The 18381-nt window shown below is 40.8% G+C and overlaps 2 protein-coding genes, 1 long non-coding RNA gene and 1 other non-coding gene across 7 annotated transcripts in view; 1 reads left to right on the top strand and 3 right to left on the bottom strand.

The window, feature by feature from the left end:
* LOC133406302 (glypican-5-like) overlaps nt 1–5673 on the bottom strand; it is a 57245-nt gene extending 51572 nt beyond the window's left edge. Inside the window, exons 1-2 of the mRNA XM_061683815.1 lie at nt 5406–5673; nt 1011–1172 (exon numbers count right to left, since the gene is read on the bottom strand). Of these exons, the coding sequence (XP_061539799.1) occupies nt 1011–1172; nt 5406–5577 (334 nt within the window). The 5' untranslated portion in view covers nt 5578–5673. The remainder of the gene's footprint in view (nt 1–1010; nt 1173–5405) is intronic.
* Nucleotides 5674–6415: 742 nt separating this feature from the next.
* On the bottom strand, nt 6416–6488 carry trnam-cau (transfer RNA methionine (anticodon CAU)). The gene has a single exon. It is a non-coding gene; the product is annotated as a tRNA-Met (tRNA).
* A 1873-nt stretch (nt 6489–8361) lies between these two features.
* On the top strand, nt 8362–14193 carry LOC133406601 (histone-binding protein N1/N2-like). 4 transcript variants are annotated; one of them, XM_061684307.1, is made up of 15 exons: nt 8362–8593; nt 8905–8952; nt 9055–9168; nt 9658–9738; nt 9908–10014; nt 10642–10995; nt 11227–11264; nt 11335–11405; nt 11476–11549; nt 12268–12456; nt 12576–12748; nt 12872–12946; nt 13028–13102; nt 13469–13594; nt 14020–14193. In XM_061684307.1, exons 1-15 carry the CDS (start codon nt 8556–8558, stop codon nt 14056–14058), a joined length of 1602 nt encoding a protein of 533 aa, XP_061540291.1. In that variant the 5' UTR covers nt 8362–8555; the 3' UTR covers nt 14059–14193. The 4 variants fall into 4 exon arrangements, with proteins under 4 accessions (XP_061540291.1, XP_061540292.1, XP_061540290.1 ...); XM_061684308.1 differs by lacking the exon at nt 13469–13594; XM_061684306.1 differs by lacking the exon at nt 14020–14193 and having other exon boundaries at nt 13469–14013.
* LOC133406602 (uncharacterized) lies at nt 10468–17870 on the bottom strand. The gene is made up of 3 exons (XR_009769071.1): nt 16971–17870; nt 12528–12665; nt 10468–10977 (listed from the first exon to the last, which is right to left on the bottom strand). It is a non-coding gene; the product is annotated as an uncharacterized LOC133406602 (long non-coding RNA).
* Between the last annotated feature and the right edge of the window lie 511 nt (nt 17871–18381).

The raw sequence follows: 18381 nt of genomic DNA, 5'->3' as shown, positions 1-18381 counted from the left end.
CAAAACAAAAAAAAAGGAAAAAAAAAGTAGAACATACTTGCTATGGTCTGTCTGGGTCTCATCAACTAACCCTCCAATAATGTGTGCACCCCATGCATATCTTTCTTTCACACACACACTCAGTGGTGAATAGTGCTGAGAGACAAGTGGACAAGCCGAGTATTCTCCCTCCTATTCAAAGCAGGCCGTTAGAGACCGGCTGTTGCCCGTGACAACAACACTTTGGTGGGGATACGCACTGAATGTAAACATTCTTCGGCCGTCGCACTCTCATTGGTCACGAACAAAACCTGATTATGACTAGGCTGACCAGAAAGATAGTAACAAAGTTTTCCACTTCCCTTCTCCCTGAGAGTTTGCTCAGTCAAAGACCATCGGACATCAGTTGTTTGTTTGGCAAGTCACTGTGGCGCCTCACAAATTAAACTGGCCTCACAACATAAACCTGACACTATTTCATGATGGACACACAAAGTGAGAATGACATAGGGGCCTGTAAGCACTTGACAGAATTGCTAAAGCACCAAAATCCACTGTCACTGAGATCACTTGACACATTAATTGCGCTTGTCAGTTGTCATCAATTAAAAAACAAAAATCCTGATAATCAACATACCTCATGAATTCATTGTTTTATGCAACTTGGTATCCTAGTGGTTGGCACGTCTGCCTCACAGTTCTGAGGTTGGTTGTTGAAATCTTAGCTCTGGCTTTCCTCTATGGCGTTTGAATGTTCTCCCCGTGCTTGGCTGGATTTTCTCCAGGTACTCTGGCTTCCTCTCACATTGCTACAACATGCATACAATTGAAGACTCTAAACAGTCCATTGGTGTGAATGTGAGTGTGAATGGTTGTTTGTTTTCTGGTGACCACTCCAGGGTCTTCCCCACCTCTCACCAAAGTCAGATAGGTGAGGCTCCAACTCACCCGCGGCCAGAATGAGGACAAGTACTATTAAAAAATGATGGAAACATGTTTGATTTATCACAGAGTCCAAAAGTCTGTCTCACCTTGGTAGGCTTTGCTGTGTCCAGCAATCAGGTACTTGAGCTCGAAGCTGTAGGATCGAATCTTCTGCTGAGTCTCGCTGCGAACAGCAGCCATGTAACTGTCCTCCATCTTACTGGTGCAGCACCCCGGCCCAGAGTGGACACACACTCGGAGAGAGTTATCTGAGTGAACGAGGAAACAGATCTATAATTCTGTTTTATTGTAGTCATAGACATACCACGAATGCCTAATATCATCACAAAGTATTAGGCTCAAGAAAAAAAAATCTGGTTTGGTGTTTTTGTTCGTGTAGGTTTGTCTGTGAGCAGAATTACAGAGCAATATCAGGCTGCAGGTCTTGAGTCAACATCCGCAGATCATGTGATCAACTGGGAAAATGATGCTTTTATTACTGTATTTATGCATTTCAGATCTGAATTTGTAGTTTCTTTATGAACTTTTTACTTCAGCTGCCATGGTTGAAATCTTCTGCCTCTTAAAAAAGTGAGATCGTAAAATGTTTAGAAACCAATGAACCCCTGTGTTTACTATAAATACCAATAACAATGGATACTAAACATCTGTTTAGTCTAGCCTGACAAGATTTTAGTAATCCATCTATCCATCTTTTCCAATTTATCTGGGATTAGGTCACAAGGTGAGCAGCCTAAGCAGGATAGCCCAGACTTCCCTCTTCCCAGTCACTTTGCCCAACTCTTCCAGGTGGGTCCCAAGGTGTTCCCAAGTCAGCCAATTTACACATACATCCCAAATACAAGGCGCAAAATTGTGTGTTCACTCTAACAGATTGCGGATGCTGTCGGCGATCATATTGCGCATGATCAACTAAGATTGCGATCTTTAACTAAGATCCCAAATAGTGGGAGCTAAATTGCGTTTGCATTCAGTTTACCAGAAGGTGTGTGCTGTTAGCAATAGTTGTAAGCATTTATATTATTCAAAAATAAAGAGGGGTTTGCGCTTTGGGTAGCACTGATGATTTTCGCCGTGGAAAATTTGTGAGAGCTCTGCAAGCGCAAAATAAGGTAATGAGTGATGGAATTGGAAGTATTAGTGGAAGAGGCAAAAAAACATATTAAAGGGGAACTAAAGCCCAAACATTTTTTGCAAGAACACATTGTATGTGCACCCACTAGTCTATACATGATATTCTAATTAATATTGTGTTTTAAAACAGTTTAATTTATAATTTTTCAACCATCTCTGGTTGCCGCCATGTTGCCCAATATCTCCCTCTGCGGTCGACCTAAAACAAATTGAGGGGCTTTAGTTCCCTTTTAATTATTGATTATTATTGAAAAAAAATCCAATAATTTTGGAGTAGCCAGCAACCACAAGATAGCTATGTTTTGTTTGATTGAACTTGTCTCAATGCCTGTCAACCCTGCTCATCGTGATTAACATTGCACTCAAAACTTAGAACAGCACATATGAAAACTACCCTGTGAGAGGCCAGCACCAGTTGTCATGGTGCACTGAAATAGCCCAGACACAAGGAAATACAGAGTTGAGAGGAGTTTTGTCATAGGCGATATGGCATGACTCCTAGTGACCGGTGCCAAGTCATCCCTTAGATCATTCAGAAGATCCAAAATTACATTGCTGAAAAGATGATGTGTTGCTGTAATTTTTGCTTCTGGCATTTCAAAAATGTTGACTGTGCTATGCTGGCACCACTGTGTGTGCAGGTTTGCACCTGCTTTTCAAATGCAGTATTAAAAGATGCTAAATTAGCCATCTAAATTCGTCTCAGGTTTGACAAACCACATTATGCAATCCCGACTATATCTAGTCAGAACCGCTCAGCTTTGCACACCAGCTAAGGCTCCCTCCCTGCCAGAGAACTGACATTCCACATACCGAGAGCCAGCTTCTGCAGACAGGGATTGGACCACCATGGTCCTGGCCTTTAGCCCCCCCCCGCAGCTAATAGTGCACCTGACCCCGGTTAGGCCCTCCACAGGTGGTGAAAATGGAAAGCAGGCAAAATGTTGTCTCTTAGAGTGATGGGCCTACCATCAGCCGCTCGCAATCAAGCCCCACCTCCAGGCCTAGCTCCAAAGGAGGGACCAGTGACCAGTGTCCAGGCAAGGAAAAACGTGTTCCATTGTTTTTGATTCATCATAAGGGGTTCTGAACTGTGCTTTGTCCAGTCCCTAACATGGGCCCTATTTGTCATGGGTGACCCTACCAGGGCAGAAAGCCCCCGACAACTTAGCTCCAAGGATCATTAGCCCACAGAAACCTCCACCACAGCAAGGTGACAAGGTGACGATGCCTCGGGGAGAGTATATCGGGGGGGGTGCAGCGGTGGGCAATCACATTTACAGGAATAGTCAAATAACTTGTACACGATCCACTTTCATTCCCGTGTAATTAAAATATGTCTCATAGGCTGATCTCAAAAGGAATGTGTTCATTTTTATGAAATTAATAATAATGAAAACAACTCTCTCAGTCATGTCAGAAGCACTGTCTGAGGAAATTACATACACATGACAACACGACCTGTCAAAAATTCAGAGTGATGTTGCGGTAATATAAAGCTCTTACCACAATCACATTACTGTATATTGAGTAAGCCGCATGCACACTGAGGACCCCATTCCTTGGTGAAGACCAAAGACCGAAGGCAAGGTCGGCACTGTCTTAGTTTACAGTTACAGTCAGGGTAGGTCTGCAGGAAATTAAAGTAAATAAGCAGTGTCCTCAGAGGTGATTGGTTGTGTGTGTGCGTGTGTGTGTGTAAGTGTGTGTGTGTGTGTGTGTGTGTCTGCGTGTGCGTGTGTGTGTGTGTGTGCGTGTGTGTGTGTGTGTGTGTGTGTGTGTTCGCCAAAATGTCAAGCAGCTGACTGAGATCAAGGGAGAGAGGGATGAGAGGAATGGACTGTTCACCAATGTATGACCTGACACACATGCACCATGCAAACACACACGCGCAGACACACAATCTTCAGCTATTCAATGACATAATGCATTCCATATCCTTGGCTTCATAATCACAATCAATACACTTCATTTTTCCTTTGGATGTGCATTAGACAATGTAAATAAATAGAATTTAATCTTTGGTTTAAGTAGGCTACAGCATGTATCGTCAACTAAAACATAATTTTGATAAATGGCTTGGCTGACATACTGTACACATGTTACTATAGGCACATATATATACAGTATTCCTTTGTATTCATAGCAGAAGACGTCAGTTGGTAAGAATATTGTATTTGATGTATTTGATGATTAGGTTTTGGGAGTTGGTGAGATTTCGAACACATATTACTAAACACATCTTTATTTGTATATATATATATAATATATATACATATATTATATATTTATATAATCTTTATATAGCTCCGTATGCAGCAGTAGTCCACAGATATATAAACACGCAATTTTCTCCCAACACAATACACTATACATCTTTATAATAGTAGAATACTGATGTGACATGCGCACACACAATACACACACACATGCACATACAAAAATTGAAAAAGACACACACCGACAAAAATTCATATGCAAAAACACACACGTTCTGTGCATTCAATAATTTGAACAGAATCAAATTTTTAAATATCAAATTGTCTCAATAAATCAATAGAAAGTCCATCAGCAATTTATTGAAAATGGCAAACAAATTCTCATGTCTTACATTCAAAAAGTGTTTCCTGCAAAACTAAGTGCTAGGCAAACATACAAAGACGTACCTCTCCACAAAATCCACCTTTTATTTCATTAGGGTTGTAATGTTTTTTTGTTGATATCTGATTAAATTATTTTAATTGGCTGATAAATAGTCTCCGTCTGGACCGTTTTGAAATTAAGTATGGGAAGAAGGAGAAGGCAATGCAAAATTCAATTCCTTTTTTTCCCTCCACAATTACCAGGGAAATCATTGATACGGGGGGGGAGGGGGGGGGGGGTACAAATCAGATGATCTCTGATTGATTAAGAACTGGATTTATAAACTTGGACTTGAGAAGTGAGAAAACAACCACTTCGACACCTCCTCCGAGCCATGTGTGCTTTCTATGTGTCCCAGTCTATTTACAGTATATCCATTTTCAACAGGAATAGCCTCTCGCTCTGAAGTGCTGGCCTACCAGCACAGTGACGATACCCTCAATTTGGAATTTAGCCTTGTGTTACAAAACACTCTAAACTCTGAGTTGGTTTTCATTATCACAGCAAGATCACCTTAAAAACAATAAGTAGTATTTATAACGTTAAATACATTTCTGCAAAAGAAAATGAAGTCAGAATTTTGTCAAGATCAAAGCGACTAAAGCCTACTCAAGATTGTGTCTACCTTCCTAATAATTGGATTTATTTTTGCATAAGTTACCCTTTTAGTGATCGTCCCGTGATGATAAAAGAGACACACTGACCTGTTTGGGGGCTGTCTGGCACCAGTTCCACCTGGCCTATTTGGCGCATCATGTATGCTCTCTTCACCTCATGACAGCTGTCTGCATTGGCTGATCTACAACCAGATGTAAAAACTAAGTAGAAAAAAATCACCCAACACAAATCCACGTTTTGTAAGACAGCACGGAACATTGCAACATCTCAGTTAGAAAGAAAGGAAAAACAAGCAAGAGAAAGGTGGGCACCGGATGGTAAATATCACCACACGGGGTCCCAATGTGCACACACTATGATTGAAAATTGCATGTGAAGCCTGACACTGCCTGGAGCCTTCGGTCAGCTTCTCTCTCTCTCTCTCTCTCTCTCTCTCTCTCTCTCTCTCTCTCTCTGTAAATTTGGGAGAACTCTCTCTCAGACTTACTCACTACTTGATTGCCTAATTGACATAAACATTCCAAATGTTGTTTTGAAATTGCAGGTGCATTAAATGATTAGAAACCTACTGAAAACGCAATTGTGAATGTTATTAACAATGTAATATAGTACAGTATGATATATCTCCTATATACCATGAGAAAATTATATAATGCCCGAATGAACCGTTAACTTTATTTAAAAGTTATTATCCCGCCAGCTGCTGTTGATTACATAGATTGTACTGAGTTTTACCGTCGCTCTTTTTTGAGTGAACCACTAATAAGAAGAAATTTGAGCATGGCACCACCTACTGTTTACTTTGGGGCATAGCAGTATTTTCATGTACGGTACTGTGTCCTTATTGACTTGAATTATTTCATGTTTGATTCAGAAAGGACAAGTAAACATTCGCGTGATTCATCACAAAAGGACTTTTTAAAAAAAAAAACTAATCTGACATATCACAAAACGTAATTCTTGAATTCTATTCAGGAAACAGTTACATTGAGTTATATTAAAAGAACAATACTATAAATTAAATTGTTTGGCAGTTAGAGCAGTCATAGCGCCAATCATTTAAAATTGGTCATACAATAAAATTCTCGAAAAGGTCTGCCCCGAGTGAGGATCGAACTCACGACCTTCAGATTATGAGACTGACGCGCTGCCTACTGCGCTATCGAGGCTGGCAAAGTCCTTTGCAACTTACAACATTATTACATAATATCAGTATATATTTTTTTGAGTACAATGTTTGTTTCTGTTTTTATTGGCCATTTCTGAATTTGAAATTAGTTCATTCTGTGTTGTGACATAATCAAAGAAATGCGGCAAATTTAATTTTAATCTTAAATTTGTACATCAACATGTACTTGAGCGGTGTAAGTAAATGTTTTTCTGCATGAAGAAATGTTGATTTTGCCTTGTAGTACTCTTCAGAGTCTTCCAAATTGCTCCATTTATGTTAAAATCAACAATCAACAATGTTGTTGTTTTTTGTCACCTTTTTCATGCCTTTGGTTGTTTGCATGTCTGAATTGAGGATAGACAGTACGGAAGATGAATGAACATTTCGAGTCCAACTTATTATATCACCAAGCAACAAGAGAATAAATCGTCCGAGCCAAATATTTTGCGTTATCTGGAAGAAATAAAAACACACACATTGATGAAATCCTTCGTGTATAAATCTCATGTGACAACAGGCCCAGGGGCAAATTGTGTGTACACTACTGCTCTCCTGTGTTGATTAAAATGTACATATCCTCCCTGTAGCGTTACCTCGGTCTCGGTCTAGCCTTGGTATGAATACATGGTATCCTATAGTTATTAGTATTTACTTATTTCATAAAACCTATAAAACCTTTACATACCTACGTAAAACTATATTTTTCTTAAATCAATTAAACAATAGTCAATGAGATAAATTACCCCAAAAAAACAAATGGGCTACATCTTAATTATCCAATGTCAGTTACAAAAAAAAAACAAAAAAATAGCATACTATAGGACTTCGTGGGCCGCTTTAATGGACAGCATGCGAGTGACTTTGCCAGACCCTTGTTTAAAATGTTCAACATACAGTGGGGCAAAATAGGATTTAGTCAGCCACCAACTGTGCAAGTTCTCCCACTTAAAAAGATGAGAGGCCTTCAAATTTCATCATAGGTATACCTCACCTATGAGAGACAAAATGAGAAAAAAAAAATCTAGAAAATCACATTGTCTGATTTTTAAAGAATTTATTAGCAAATTATCGTGGAAAATAAGTATTTAGTCAATAACAAAAGTTCATCTCAATACTTTGTGATATACCCTTTGTTGGCAATGACAGAGGTCAAATGTTTTCTGTAAGTCTTCACAAGGTTTTCACACACTGTTGCAGATCTCCTCCAGAGCAGTGATGTTTTGGGGCTGTCGGTGGACAACACAGACTTTCAATTCCGTCCAAAGTTTCTCAATGGGGTTGAGATCTGGAGACTGGCTAGGCCACGCCAGGACCTTGAAATGCTTCTTTACGAAGCCACTCCTTCGTTGGCCGGGCGGTGTGTTTGGGATCATTGTCATGGTGAAAGACCCAGCCACGTTTCATCTTCAATGCCCTTGCTGATGGAAGGTTTTCACTTAAAATCTCGCAATACATTCATTGAGTGTGACTGTTTGAGGTTGTGAACACGTGTCTTTTATACCGATAACGAGTTCAAACATGTGCCATTAATACAGGTAACGAGTGGAGGACAGAGGATCCTCTTAAAGAAGTTACAGGTCTGTGACAGCCAGAAATCTTGCTTTTTTTTGGTAGGTGACCAAATACTTATTTTCCACCATAATTTGCTAATAAATTCTTTCAAAATCAGACATTTTTCTCATTTTATCTCGCATAGGTGAGGTATACCTGCGATGAAATCTCTCATCTTTTTAAGTGGGAGAACTTGCACAATTGGTGGCTGACGAAATACGTTTTTGCCCCAGTGAAGTTGTCTTTGGTACCGAGTAGAGTTGAGGCTTATTTCTTCCCACTCTCATTGAATGCATCACGAGATGTGGTGCGGCCCCTTTAAAGACATCTCCCGCGTTCCTAGTTGAGCGGAAATAGAAAGACTGTTTTTCCTCTATTTAAGCGCGCCAACAAAGACTTCTCCACAGAACTTGAATCGCCGTCACATAGTTGGCACAGGTTGCTGTCTTTTTGTTGTTGGTTTGTTTCGTTTTTTTTGGGCCAATCCCTGTCGTCCTTCCCGAGCCTCCGAAAGATGCCAGAGGAAACGTCCGGCGCGTCCAGCTCTGAGAGGTAAAAGCTTATCATTTGGCGTTTTGACTTGATAATACCGAAAGCTGATCGCCTCGCATTGTCACCATGTTTGCGATTTAGTTCTTGGTTGTGGTGGCGGCGGCGGCGGAATCTTGCAGTATTGCAAAGTAACAGGATTTCCAAATGCACTCGCTCGCCGTTAAGAAATGCTAACACCATTGACTAGCCATTAAGCTAACAACAAGCTTGGCTACCATGCCACGGCGTTCATGTCGCCATTAAGTAGACGCCACGTCATGTCGAGTAGCAAGTGAAGTCGTGACTAAACGTGTGTTTAACACGTTTTACAGCAGCGTGGACGAGAAGCCGTGCTCTTCGTCAGCAGCCACGACAGGCAGGTGAGTGTCTGAGCGTCCTCGGTCCTTGCTGGGCCTTTCTGGGGCTCTTGAACGTTGACTGCATGTATGTTTTTTTTGTTTTTGTTCTTCCCTTCTCAACAGTTCTGTAGACGTCATGGAGGAGGCAAAGAAGCTCATCGGCACAGGGAACAGGCATCTCGTGATGGGCGACGTCGTCTCTGCAGTCGGTGTCTTTCAGGACGCGTGCAGCATGTTGTGAGTACATGTGGGTCACGAAATGGGGCTTTTCCCACATTTTTTTTGTCTTCTGGGCTGCTTTAAAGAAAGAACTGCATTTGTTCACATAAACAAGTCTTAGTCTCCGTCAACTGCATTGCAGTACAGTGAAACCCCATGAATTTCGTTTTACCTGTCCCACATGCTTTGAATGCAAATTTCTACACGAATGTATTGAAAAGCACTTTGAACTATTCTTTTTATCGCTGTAAAGAACAGGCTATTGTATTGAAATGCTTTGAGAAAACTAAGACTTCAGAAGTTCTTCAAATAAGAGGAAGTGTTTTTGCTTCAACAGTTGCCTGGCGTGTTGTGGTATTACGACTGAAAGTGTGCAATGCTGAAGTCACATTTAAATTTTTTGTTTGTGTGTACAGTAAAAACTGAAATTATCACTTTAAAAGTCGGCAGTATAGTAGGGGTGCGAATGATGAAGTGTGATTCGCTGTTTGTTTATGTGCATGTCAGAGCTGCCAGGTATGGAGACACTGCAGAGGAGTGTGGCGAGGCATTTTTCCTGTGTGGGAAGTCCCTGCTTGAGCTTGCCAGGTAACCCCGGTGTTAAAACGGTTAATGTGGTGCATTGTCGATTGAAGTTCATCTTGTTTTAACTAGCGCTGTTGGCTGTCAGACCAGCATAGATTGGGAAACAAGCAGTGATGGAAAAACGGTGGTCTTCCTGTCATTGATAAATGTGTCTCGTGCATTTTTGTGTTAGGATGGAGAACGCGGTCCTTGGCAATGCCCTCGAAGGAGTCCCTGAAGAATCTGAAGATGAGGAGCAGCCTTGTAATTCAAATATTGAAAGTGCCAATAACCTTGACGGTAGGCTTTCAAATGGGTGAGGGGGTGTGGAAAAAGTCTGGATGTTGGCGAAACTGTTTGTGCCATTCCTTGACTGCACTCCTTCATTCGTGACAAACTCTCCACCTTGCTTTTTCACCCACATGTACATTATAGTTAAGTTTTAACTAGTAGTGATTGATACTCTATTTTAACTTGGAACCTATTTTAGGTGTAAAAGCTCACCTGATACGACACCAAATTTTTGATTGGCTGTTAAACCTGCAATGTTGTGACGTTGTTCACAATTTTCATGAAAAACAATTTGAATCTCTGCAAAACCTGTGGCTGACGGTCTGCCTCGTTCAATCTAGTTGCCGCGCACTGCGCAACTGTTCGGTCGGTTTAGGTCATGTTGCATGGTTTGTAGCTGGCCTAAAAGGTTTTATGGGAAGTCTGTGCAGAAAAGTGACAATGTCCACATTCTTTGGTTGCGTATCTGTTTTAATAGAATTTTACATGGTTGTAACAGTTGCTTAGTATGGCTTGTCCAATGCTGCACAAGTTCCCTGCCCATGAACATTGTCAAGAATTAATGCAAACTAACAGGCAAATATAATTCTTGGTGAAACAAGCCAAACTAATTTACTACATGCCACTCTGGTGCAGAAAACACTCGTGATGAGCTACGAAAGCAGGTGTATGACGCAATGGCGGAGAAACCTGAGCCAGTAGTAACCAAAGCGCAGTCAGAGGATGGTCAGAGCAGCATTGAGGTGAAGCAGGAAAATGGTCTTGCAGAGTCTCCAACCAAACAAGCTGGGGGTGACTTTGGAAAGCACTCTGCTTCCCAATTAAATGGAGCGGAGAAGAGTCTGGTTGAGGAAGCGCAACTGAATGGAGTCGTGAACGGTGCTGGGGAAAGTCTCAAAGACGGCATGGCAAAGACTGAAGAGCCGAATGGTGAGAAGACTGAGGCTGACGAAGAAAACGGCGACTCCAAGCCTGAGGAAGAAGCAGAGGGCAGGCAGTAGACCTTTTTAATACAAAGCACTAATTATAGTTGCATGTTGGCTGCAGCACAAACCTTGGTGTAGTTTTTTTTTTTAATTTATTTTATTTTTTTTAAATCTATCAGTTCACATGCTGGTGTTAAAAGGAAATCTAGACTATTTAAACTACTTGTGAGCAATTTTATTTTTTTTGGCTGTGCATTTTTTAAGCAGCTTGTCAATATGAATCGTTTTCACGCAGATGATGATGACGATGATGAAGATAAGGAAGGTGACAAGGTAATTTCAGTCTTGGAAATGTCTCAATTTAAGTGTCTTTGAATCATTTTATGTATTCCACACTGGTCAGGAGGATGATGAAGTTGGCAATCTGCAATTGGCTTGGGAAATGTTAGAGGTGGCAAAGGTCATCTATAAGAGGTGAGCGCAAGATGCCCTTGGATTATAAGTTTCTTACTCGTTTTAATGCTGCTTGTTGAAATTCTTTCAGAAAGGAAGGCAAAGAAGACCAGCTCATGGCAGCCCAGGCCTTCTTGAAACTTGGAGAAGTTGGTGCAGAAACGGGTCTGTTTGGCTCTGTTCTATACTGTCTGTTAAATTTAAAGATGGTAAACGTTTGAAAAGTCCTTGTACTTTAACGTACGTTAAATGGTAACTTTGTTTTAAAACTGCCATAATCTGTCCATGTAAAATTCCCCCCCCCCCCCAAAAAAAATTGTCTATTATAAATGGGTATAGTACAAGTTAAAACAAATCCCTCAGAATGAAATGGTTGTATTAGTAGTAATTTAGTTTTAAAATGTTCCGCTCTATCAGAGTTTAATAGGGCTGTAAATGTTTTTAAATCTGATTAATCACACAATTAAGAGTTGAGTTTGTAATTTCACACTATGGCTGGGCATGCATTACAAGGGCCTAAACTCTATACATGAGACTTAAAAAGTACATTTTCTTTTCATTTTAAACCTGTACACAACTTCTCCCTTGCTAATGAACCCAGTTTATGGAAGGAGGGTCCTTCATACCCACCTGATATAGAAGACTCTTAAAATATATATACTCCACAGGCAGAGTCACTGGTCTGTGGGAACGACTATAGCAAAACGTGATGCTGTATTACACTGAAGTGGTCATATTTACATCGCCGCTGCAGTGAAGATGTGGAAGCTTTAGTTCTTGAAAGGGCTTAAGTTGGACCTTGCCAAAGGTGTATGTTGTGGTCTTAATGGGAACCTTGTAGCGGTATGCAACATGGTTATGTTAACTCTGCTTTGTCCTGAAGGCAACTATCCTCAGGCACTAGATGACTTCCAGGAGTGTTTGACCCTGCAGCTCAAGCATCTTCCTCCACACAGTCGTCTGCTGGCTGAGACCCATTATCATGTTGCCACAATGCTGTGCTACATGGATCACTACAGCCAGGCCATACAACACTACAACAGTTCCATAAAAGTGATTGAATCCCGCCTGGGTAAGACCGCACAAATCTTTGCTGGTGTTTATTTTATGTTAACATCTCATACATTAAGGCCAAATACTGACCTGGTGTAATGCAATAGTGTTGCAGTGCTGATCCCAGTCTTTGTGTAGCCATGTTGCAGGACTTGATCGATGCTGCAGAGGGCACCGAAGGGTTGACCGAGGCGAAGACTGAGCTGGAAGAACTGAAGCAGCTTCTGCCTGACATTCGAGAAAAAATAGAAGATGCTGAAGAGACTCAGAAAACAGCCAGTGCTGCCTCCCAGGCCATCCAGCAGACACTTGTATGGCCACAGTAAAATTAACAAAATGCTTGACATTTTTGATTTTTTTTTTTTAATAAATATTAAATGAGGGTCTCATTGAACTTGTTTATTCAACTAACTCTGGTAAATAACCTTTTGCAGGGTGGTGCGTCAACCTCATCAGCGTCCCTGAGTGAAAATGGCTGCCCTTCTTCAGGCTTTGCTGCCCCCACACAGGTAATTTATTTTTTTTTTTTTTTTCAGAATGAAATATTGAAACTGATTCCAATTTACAGCAAAGTTAAATTCAAATTTCAGGTCCCAGTGAAATCAGCTGAGGGTGCGATGTCTTCCAAAGTGGCCTCAGACATCTCCCACCTAGTCAGGAAAAAGGTGAGACAAGTTCTCTTGTTTAAAGTTTTTTTTTGTATAAAGTTGAAGGACTGAGAACAGGATGCATGCACCTGCTGGCCATCTTTTATGAGCTTGCGCCCGTTAACAAGGTTCAGCGCAATCCGATTCTTGTCAATTGCTCGTTCTGTGACTCGTGACGTTTAGGGAAATGTTGTTGTTGTGAATGCCTTGGAGACATGCTTCATCTTGCTTTGAGGTGTTGTGCATGTGTTGCTTTAAGTGGTTATGGTGTTGTGTCCAGATTTAAATTTTCCTCCTGGAATGCAGTTGTGAGGCTTTATTTCAGTCTTTTCTTCCTTCCACACCTTTTTTTTTTTTTTTTTATATATATACATTTCTACACAGAGGAAACCAGAGGAGAGCAGCCCAGTAAAGGACACTGATGCTAAGCAGGCCAAACAGGAAGCTACATTTAATGGCAGTGGAAACTCTAGTGCCAACAATGGAGTTGAGAAGCAAACTTCACAGGAGGCGAGTGTTGAGGCTTGTATTGTTCCGCAATACGCTGAAGCTCCTGCTGCTAATCTTCTGTGGATAGTACCACAGACCGTAGTGCCACTTAGTTAGAATTAAACTCAATTTTTTTTTCTTTTTTCTCTCCTCACCTTGAAATATCCCCAAAATATAAATGTCTGCTCACTGGTGAGGCCATGAATACTTTTTGTAAAGTGGCATAAACTCAACTGGTTTACATGCTCCGACTTGGTACTTTGGTACAAGTTTCAAGCAACTAAACGTTGCCATGTTTAGTTGTGCAACTCAATTCTACGCCACACAGTTGAATGCTTCTGGTAATTACAGTGGCAGAATGCAACGCAATATGAAACAACCTTTAAGACACGACGCTTCAGTTATGTGGGCTTTGTTTGCTTATATATTGTATTAATTTCATGCAGCCTGCTGTCCAGTCGGCCTCTGTCCAATCTTCAGCGTGACGAGTTGCTGCTTTCGTGCTCTTTCAAGACCAGCATGCTAACCCAACTGCGTTATTCAAACACTCGTTGTACATAAGATCCATTTTCATAGATTTGTCTGTCCAGTTTTGTATACTTGCAATAAAATGTTTTGCAATTGCATGTTTATCTTTTTTCTTCAAACCTCTGGGTGCACTAGCTCTAATTCAGGTACAGACTTGCACATTTGAAGAGCAATTGCTGCTGGTTGGGAATGTTTGCTTGAAAATAAACCAACATTCTCACAAAATGAATGCTAGATGTATTTTAACATGGAACAGTCAATTTTTAGCTGTTGATGGAGGTGCACAAAATCTCAAGTGGCATAAAGTGCTGTTTGAGGATGCAAGTGATTCAACTTTATTCAAAGGTCTAGTCTAACTGGACTATTGGTGTAATGTGTACAGTATAGGGCTGCACGGTATATTGGTGGAGCATCGTCATTGCAATGTGCAATGGTCTCATTGCAGGGTACTGTGTAATCTTTATGTATTGATATGCAGTCAATGAGGTGTAATATGAATAAATGACCAGCAAAGTCTAATAAAAATAGAACATATGCTGAGGTGGGTAGAGCAGCAAAATATTGTACTCGAGCAGAAGTGGGTAGTAACACCCAACATTTACGCAGCATTTTGGATAAATTGTACTTGTCAGAGTAGTTTGAATGCAAGATACTATTACTCAGCCTTTTTAGTATTTTTACTCTGTTACAATGATTGATGCCGTTTGCTACTTTTATTTATCCTTTTGTGTGCTACCTACAGCGTGTATGGAAAGTGTTCAGATCGCCTTAAAATTTTCCGTTATATTGCAGCCATTCGATGAAATCATTTATTTATTTTTTCCGTTAATGTACACACAGCCTGCCATATTGACAGAAAAAAACTGAATTGTTGAAATTTTGCAGATTTAAAAAAGAAAAACAAATATCACACAGCCGTAAGTATTCAGACCCTTTGCTGTGACCCTCATATTTAACTCAGGTGCTGTCCATTTCTTCTGATCATCCTTGAGATGGTTCTACACCTTCGTTGGAGTCCAGCTGTGTTTGATTATACTAATTGGACTTGATTAGGAAAGCCACACCCCTGTCTATATAAGACCGTAACTGCAGTGCATGTCAGAACAAATGAGAATCATGAGGTCAAAAGAAGTGCCTGAAGAGCTCACAGACAGAATTGTGGCAAGGCACAGATCTGGCCAAGGTTACAAAAAAAATCTGATGCACTTAAGGATCCTAAGAGCACAGTGGCCTCCATAGTCCTGAAATGAAAGACGTTTGGGACGATCAGAACGCTCCATAGAGCTGGCCACCCGGCCAAACTGAAAAATCGGGGGAGAAGAGCCTCGGTGAGAGAGGTAAAGAAGAACCCAAAGCTCACTGTGGCTGAGCTCCAGAGATGGGAGAAAGTTCTAGAAAGTCAACCATCACTGCAGCCCTCCACCAGTCGGGCCTTTATGGCAGAGTAGCTCGACGGAAGCCTCTCCTCAGTATAAGACACATGAAAGCCCGTGTGGAGTTTGCTAAAAAAAAAAAAAAAAAAAACACCTGAAGGACTCCAAGATGGTGAGAAATAAGATTCTCTGGTCTGATGAGACCAAGATAGAACTTTTTGGCCTTAATTCTAAGTGGTATGTGTGGAGAAAACCAGGCACTGCTCATCAAATATATTGTCAAGTCGAGTCTAAAGTCATGTGACTCGAGTCCACACCTCTGGTAACGAGTGAGTAACTTCTATTTGTATTATTTTTAATTTTTTTTTTTATACAGAGTATGAATGTCAAATAAAATAAAGATAACTAAAATATAAATGTGCAAATTCAGATATTTCTGAACAATATCACTTAATCTAAAATATAAATATTAACATAAAGTCTGAGCTTCCCTGCTAAAGCTTCAGCCTCTGCGACTCGACCTCGGTTAAGCGGAAATGGATGGATAATTATTTGCAAGGTTTCCAAGTAATCTCTATTTAAGTATCATGTTTGCGGCCTTATGCAATTACTTTCTTTGTCAAACCTCATTCATTTATTGCCTCTGTCGAAAAGTTCGCTATATTGCTCCCTGTGTGACGTCCATGTAGGGCTCTAGTCTGCAGAACATTTGGCACTAGTTCCAACTCGTTAGAAATGAAAAGAGAAGTGATAGTTATGTACAGTGCGTAGGGGTCGGTCGCTCTGGAAGTACAACCATCACATGTAAGTGCTAGACTTTCTGCGGACTAAAGGCTGGTGCACACATAAAGACAATCGGGCTGTTTTTGTCCCAATTCTGCCCCTTCCCGACCAAGCACATCAATCGCCACACAATCTTATGTCATATAAGATGATCCTATAGAATTGTACTTAGGTCTGAGGTGTGTTAACTGTGGGCCTGTCACGATTTTAAGGTCCGAAACAGGTCGAGGCTGACTATCTTCAAAATAAAAGTATGAGATAGACTGACCTGACGAGGAGAATAGAAGCCATGTTGCTCTTGTGGCCATCGAGTTCCTCAGGGAGTCTGAGTTGACGCCACCACTCGAATAGTAGCTCTAATGTGTATGCTGGTTTTGTTTCCTTCTCTATCAGATTCCCTCTGTTTAGCCTTTCTGGTTTCTTCGCTCTGCTTGTTTCCTTGTGTTAGAAGATCCAATTGTTGGCAAACCAGGGGTAGCCGCCGTCATGGGGACGTATTAAATTCATAATGAAAATTAAATTACAAGCATTCGACGAGGGAGGAGTTTTCAAAAGATCATTTCAATACAATTTCTACTGTCAGGAAATGCAGGGAGTAATAACATATATGATAAAACATGTTTGTTTTTGTTTTTTTCCCGAGCTACCTACTTCTCCTTTAAATAACACTGGTCAACAACAAATTCATAGAGGAAATGCCTCATCTTTCTTACCGCTAGTGTCATGTCTTTTGTTGTCTTCTCTTCCTATATTTACTTATCTTTTTTACTGTCACTCCTGTTTAAAACTTTGTTCTGTCCGACTGAAATTTTCAAGAATACGAAGAACCACAGTGCCAGCTTAAAACCTGAACTGTGGCACAGTAAACCTGTTCCAGCATAAAAGGGATTCTCCATTCTACTTGAGCTGACGGTTCAACAGCACAAATAATAAATAAATAAATGCAAAATTATTGTCGGAGATTTTTTAGCTAATTTAGGACAGTTGTGAGGTGCTGAATCCAAATTTCACATTGGTTTTGCTCAATCAGGTCAACGTTTTGAACCATGGGCACATATTTTTGTTTACGTGGACAGGTATTTTCGCTTTAGAGGTTCAAATAAACGGCGTTCCGTGTCTTGAATTTCGAGCAATGATGACAAAACAATCATTTTACAGGTACTTACTTTTATCAGTATCTACTGTTCAGTTTACAGTAAGCAACGTTTTTAACATTTGATGAATAAACTTTTCACAACTTTGCATCAAAGCCTGACCTGAACAAGAGAAACGGATTCAGATTCGGATTCAGCAATGCAAAATTGTCCTGAATCAGTTGAAAAAAAGAATAAAAGATTTGAAAAATCCTTTTGTGTGTAGCAGGTCTTAAACAACCCCAAAACTGCGGTCGTAACTCCGTACAACTTTGGAACGGCAACTTCCGGCGTGTTTTCGTGTGCGTATTGCGTATCGTGGTTCGAGTGTTTTGTGTCCATTTCCTGTGTTCCTGTGTTAAATACTACTAGTAGTGTTGAATACTACTAGTAGTGTTAAATCTGACAAACGTCAGATTTAAGTCACTCGCTCTACGCTCCGGCTTCCACGGCTGTTTGCTTTCGTCGCCATTATGTTGTTGTTTGGTCGCATGCGGCTTCTGTCCGTACAATACGAAACGCATGAAAAGCGCCCCCCACTGGGCAGGCGGTGAGTCGATTCAGAGAATTTGCTGAATCGAAATTGAATTGAAGGGGAAATAATTACAATTAATTGAATAAAGCTCAGCATCTGTGAGGCAAACTGGGTGCGAAAGGCATTTCTGCCACTTCTGGTGTTTTCTGGCAATTGTTCTCTGCCTGTGATTGCAGGCCCCACTTGTGGATGTTGGCCCTGGTCATTTTGCAGGTCTCGCCAGTAAATAGAACGCCTGCTACTATACCTGTTGCCTTCAAAGGCCCACCTACACCTCTCCTGGTATTTCTTCAATGCTCCTAAAACTGTGCTGGGAGAACCAGCAAACCTTCTGGCCACGGCACCGATGGATGTGCTGTCCTGGAAAGGATGAGGAGGGGGAAATAATCTGTGACCAACACCTGCAAAAACATTCCTTAACAAAAGCCAAATGTCTGTTCATTTATGCAACAGCAA

Source organism: Phycodurus eques, chromosome 8, assembly GCF_024500275.1.
Source record: "Phycodurus eques isolate BA_2022a chromosome 8, UOR_Pequ_1.1, whole genome shotgun sequence".
NCBI lineage: Eukaryota > Metazoa > Chordata > Actinopteri > Syngnathiformes > Syngnathidae > Phycodurus > Phycodurus eques.
Note: the sequence above shows the minus strand (reverse complement) of the source record. Positions and strands in the feature narration are given on the sequence as shown.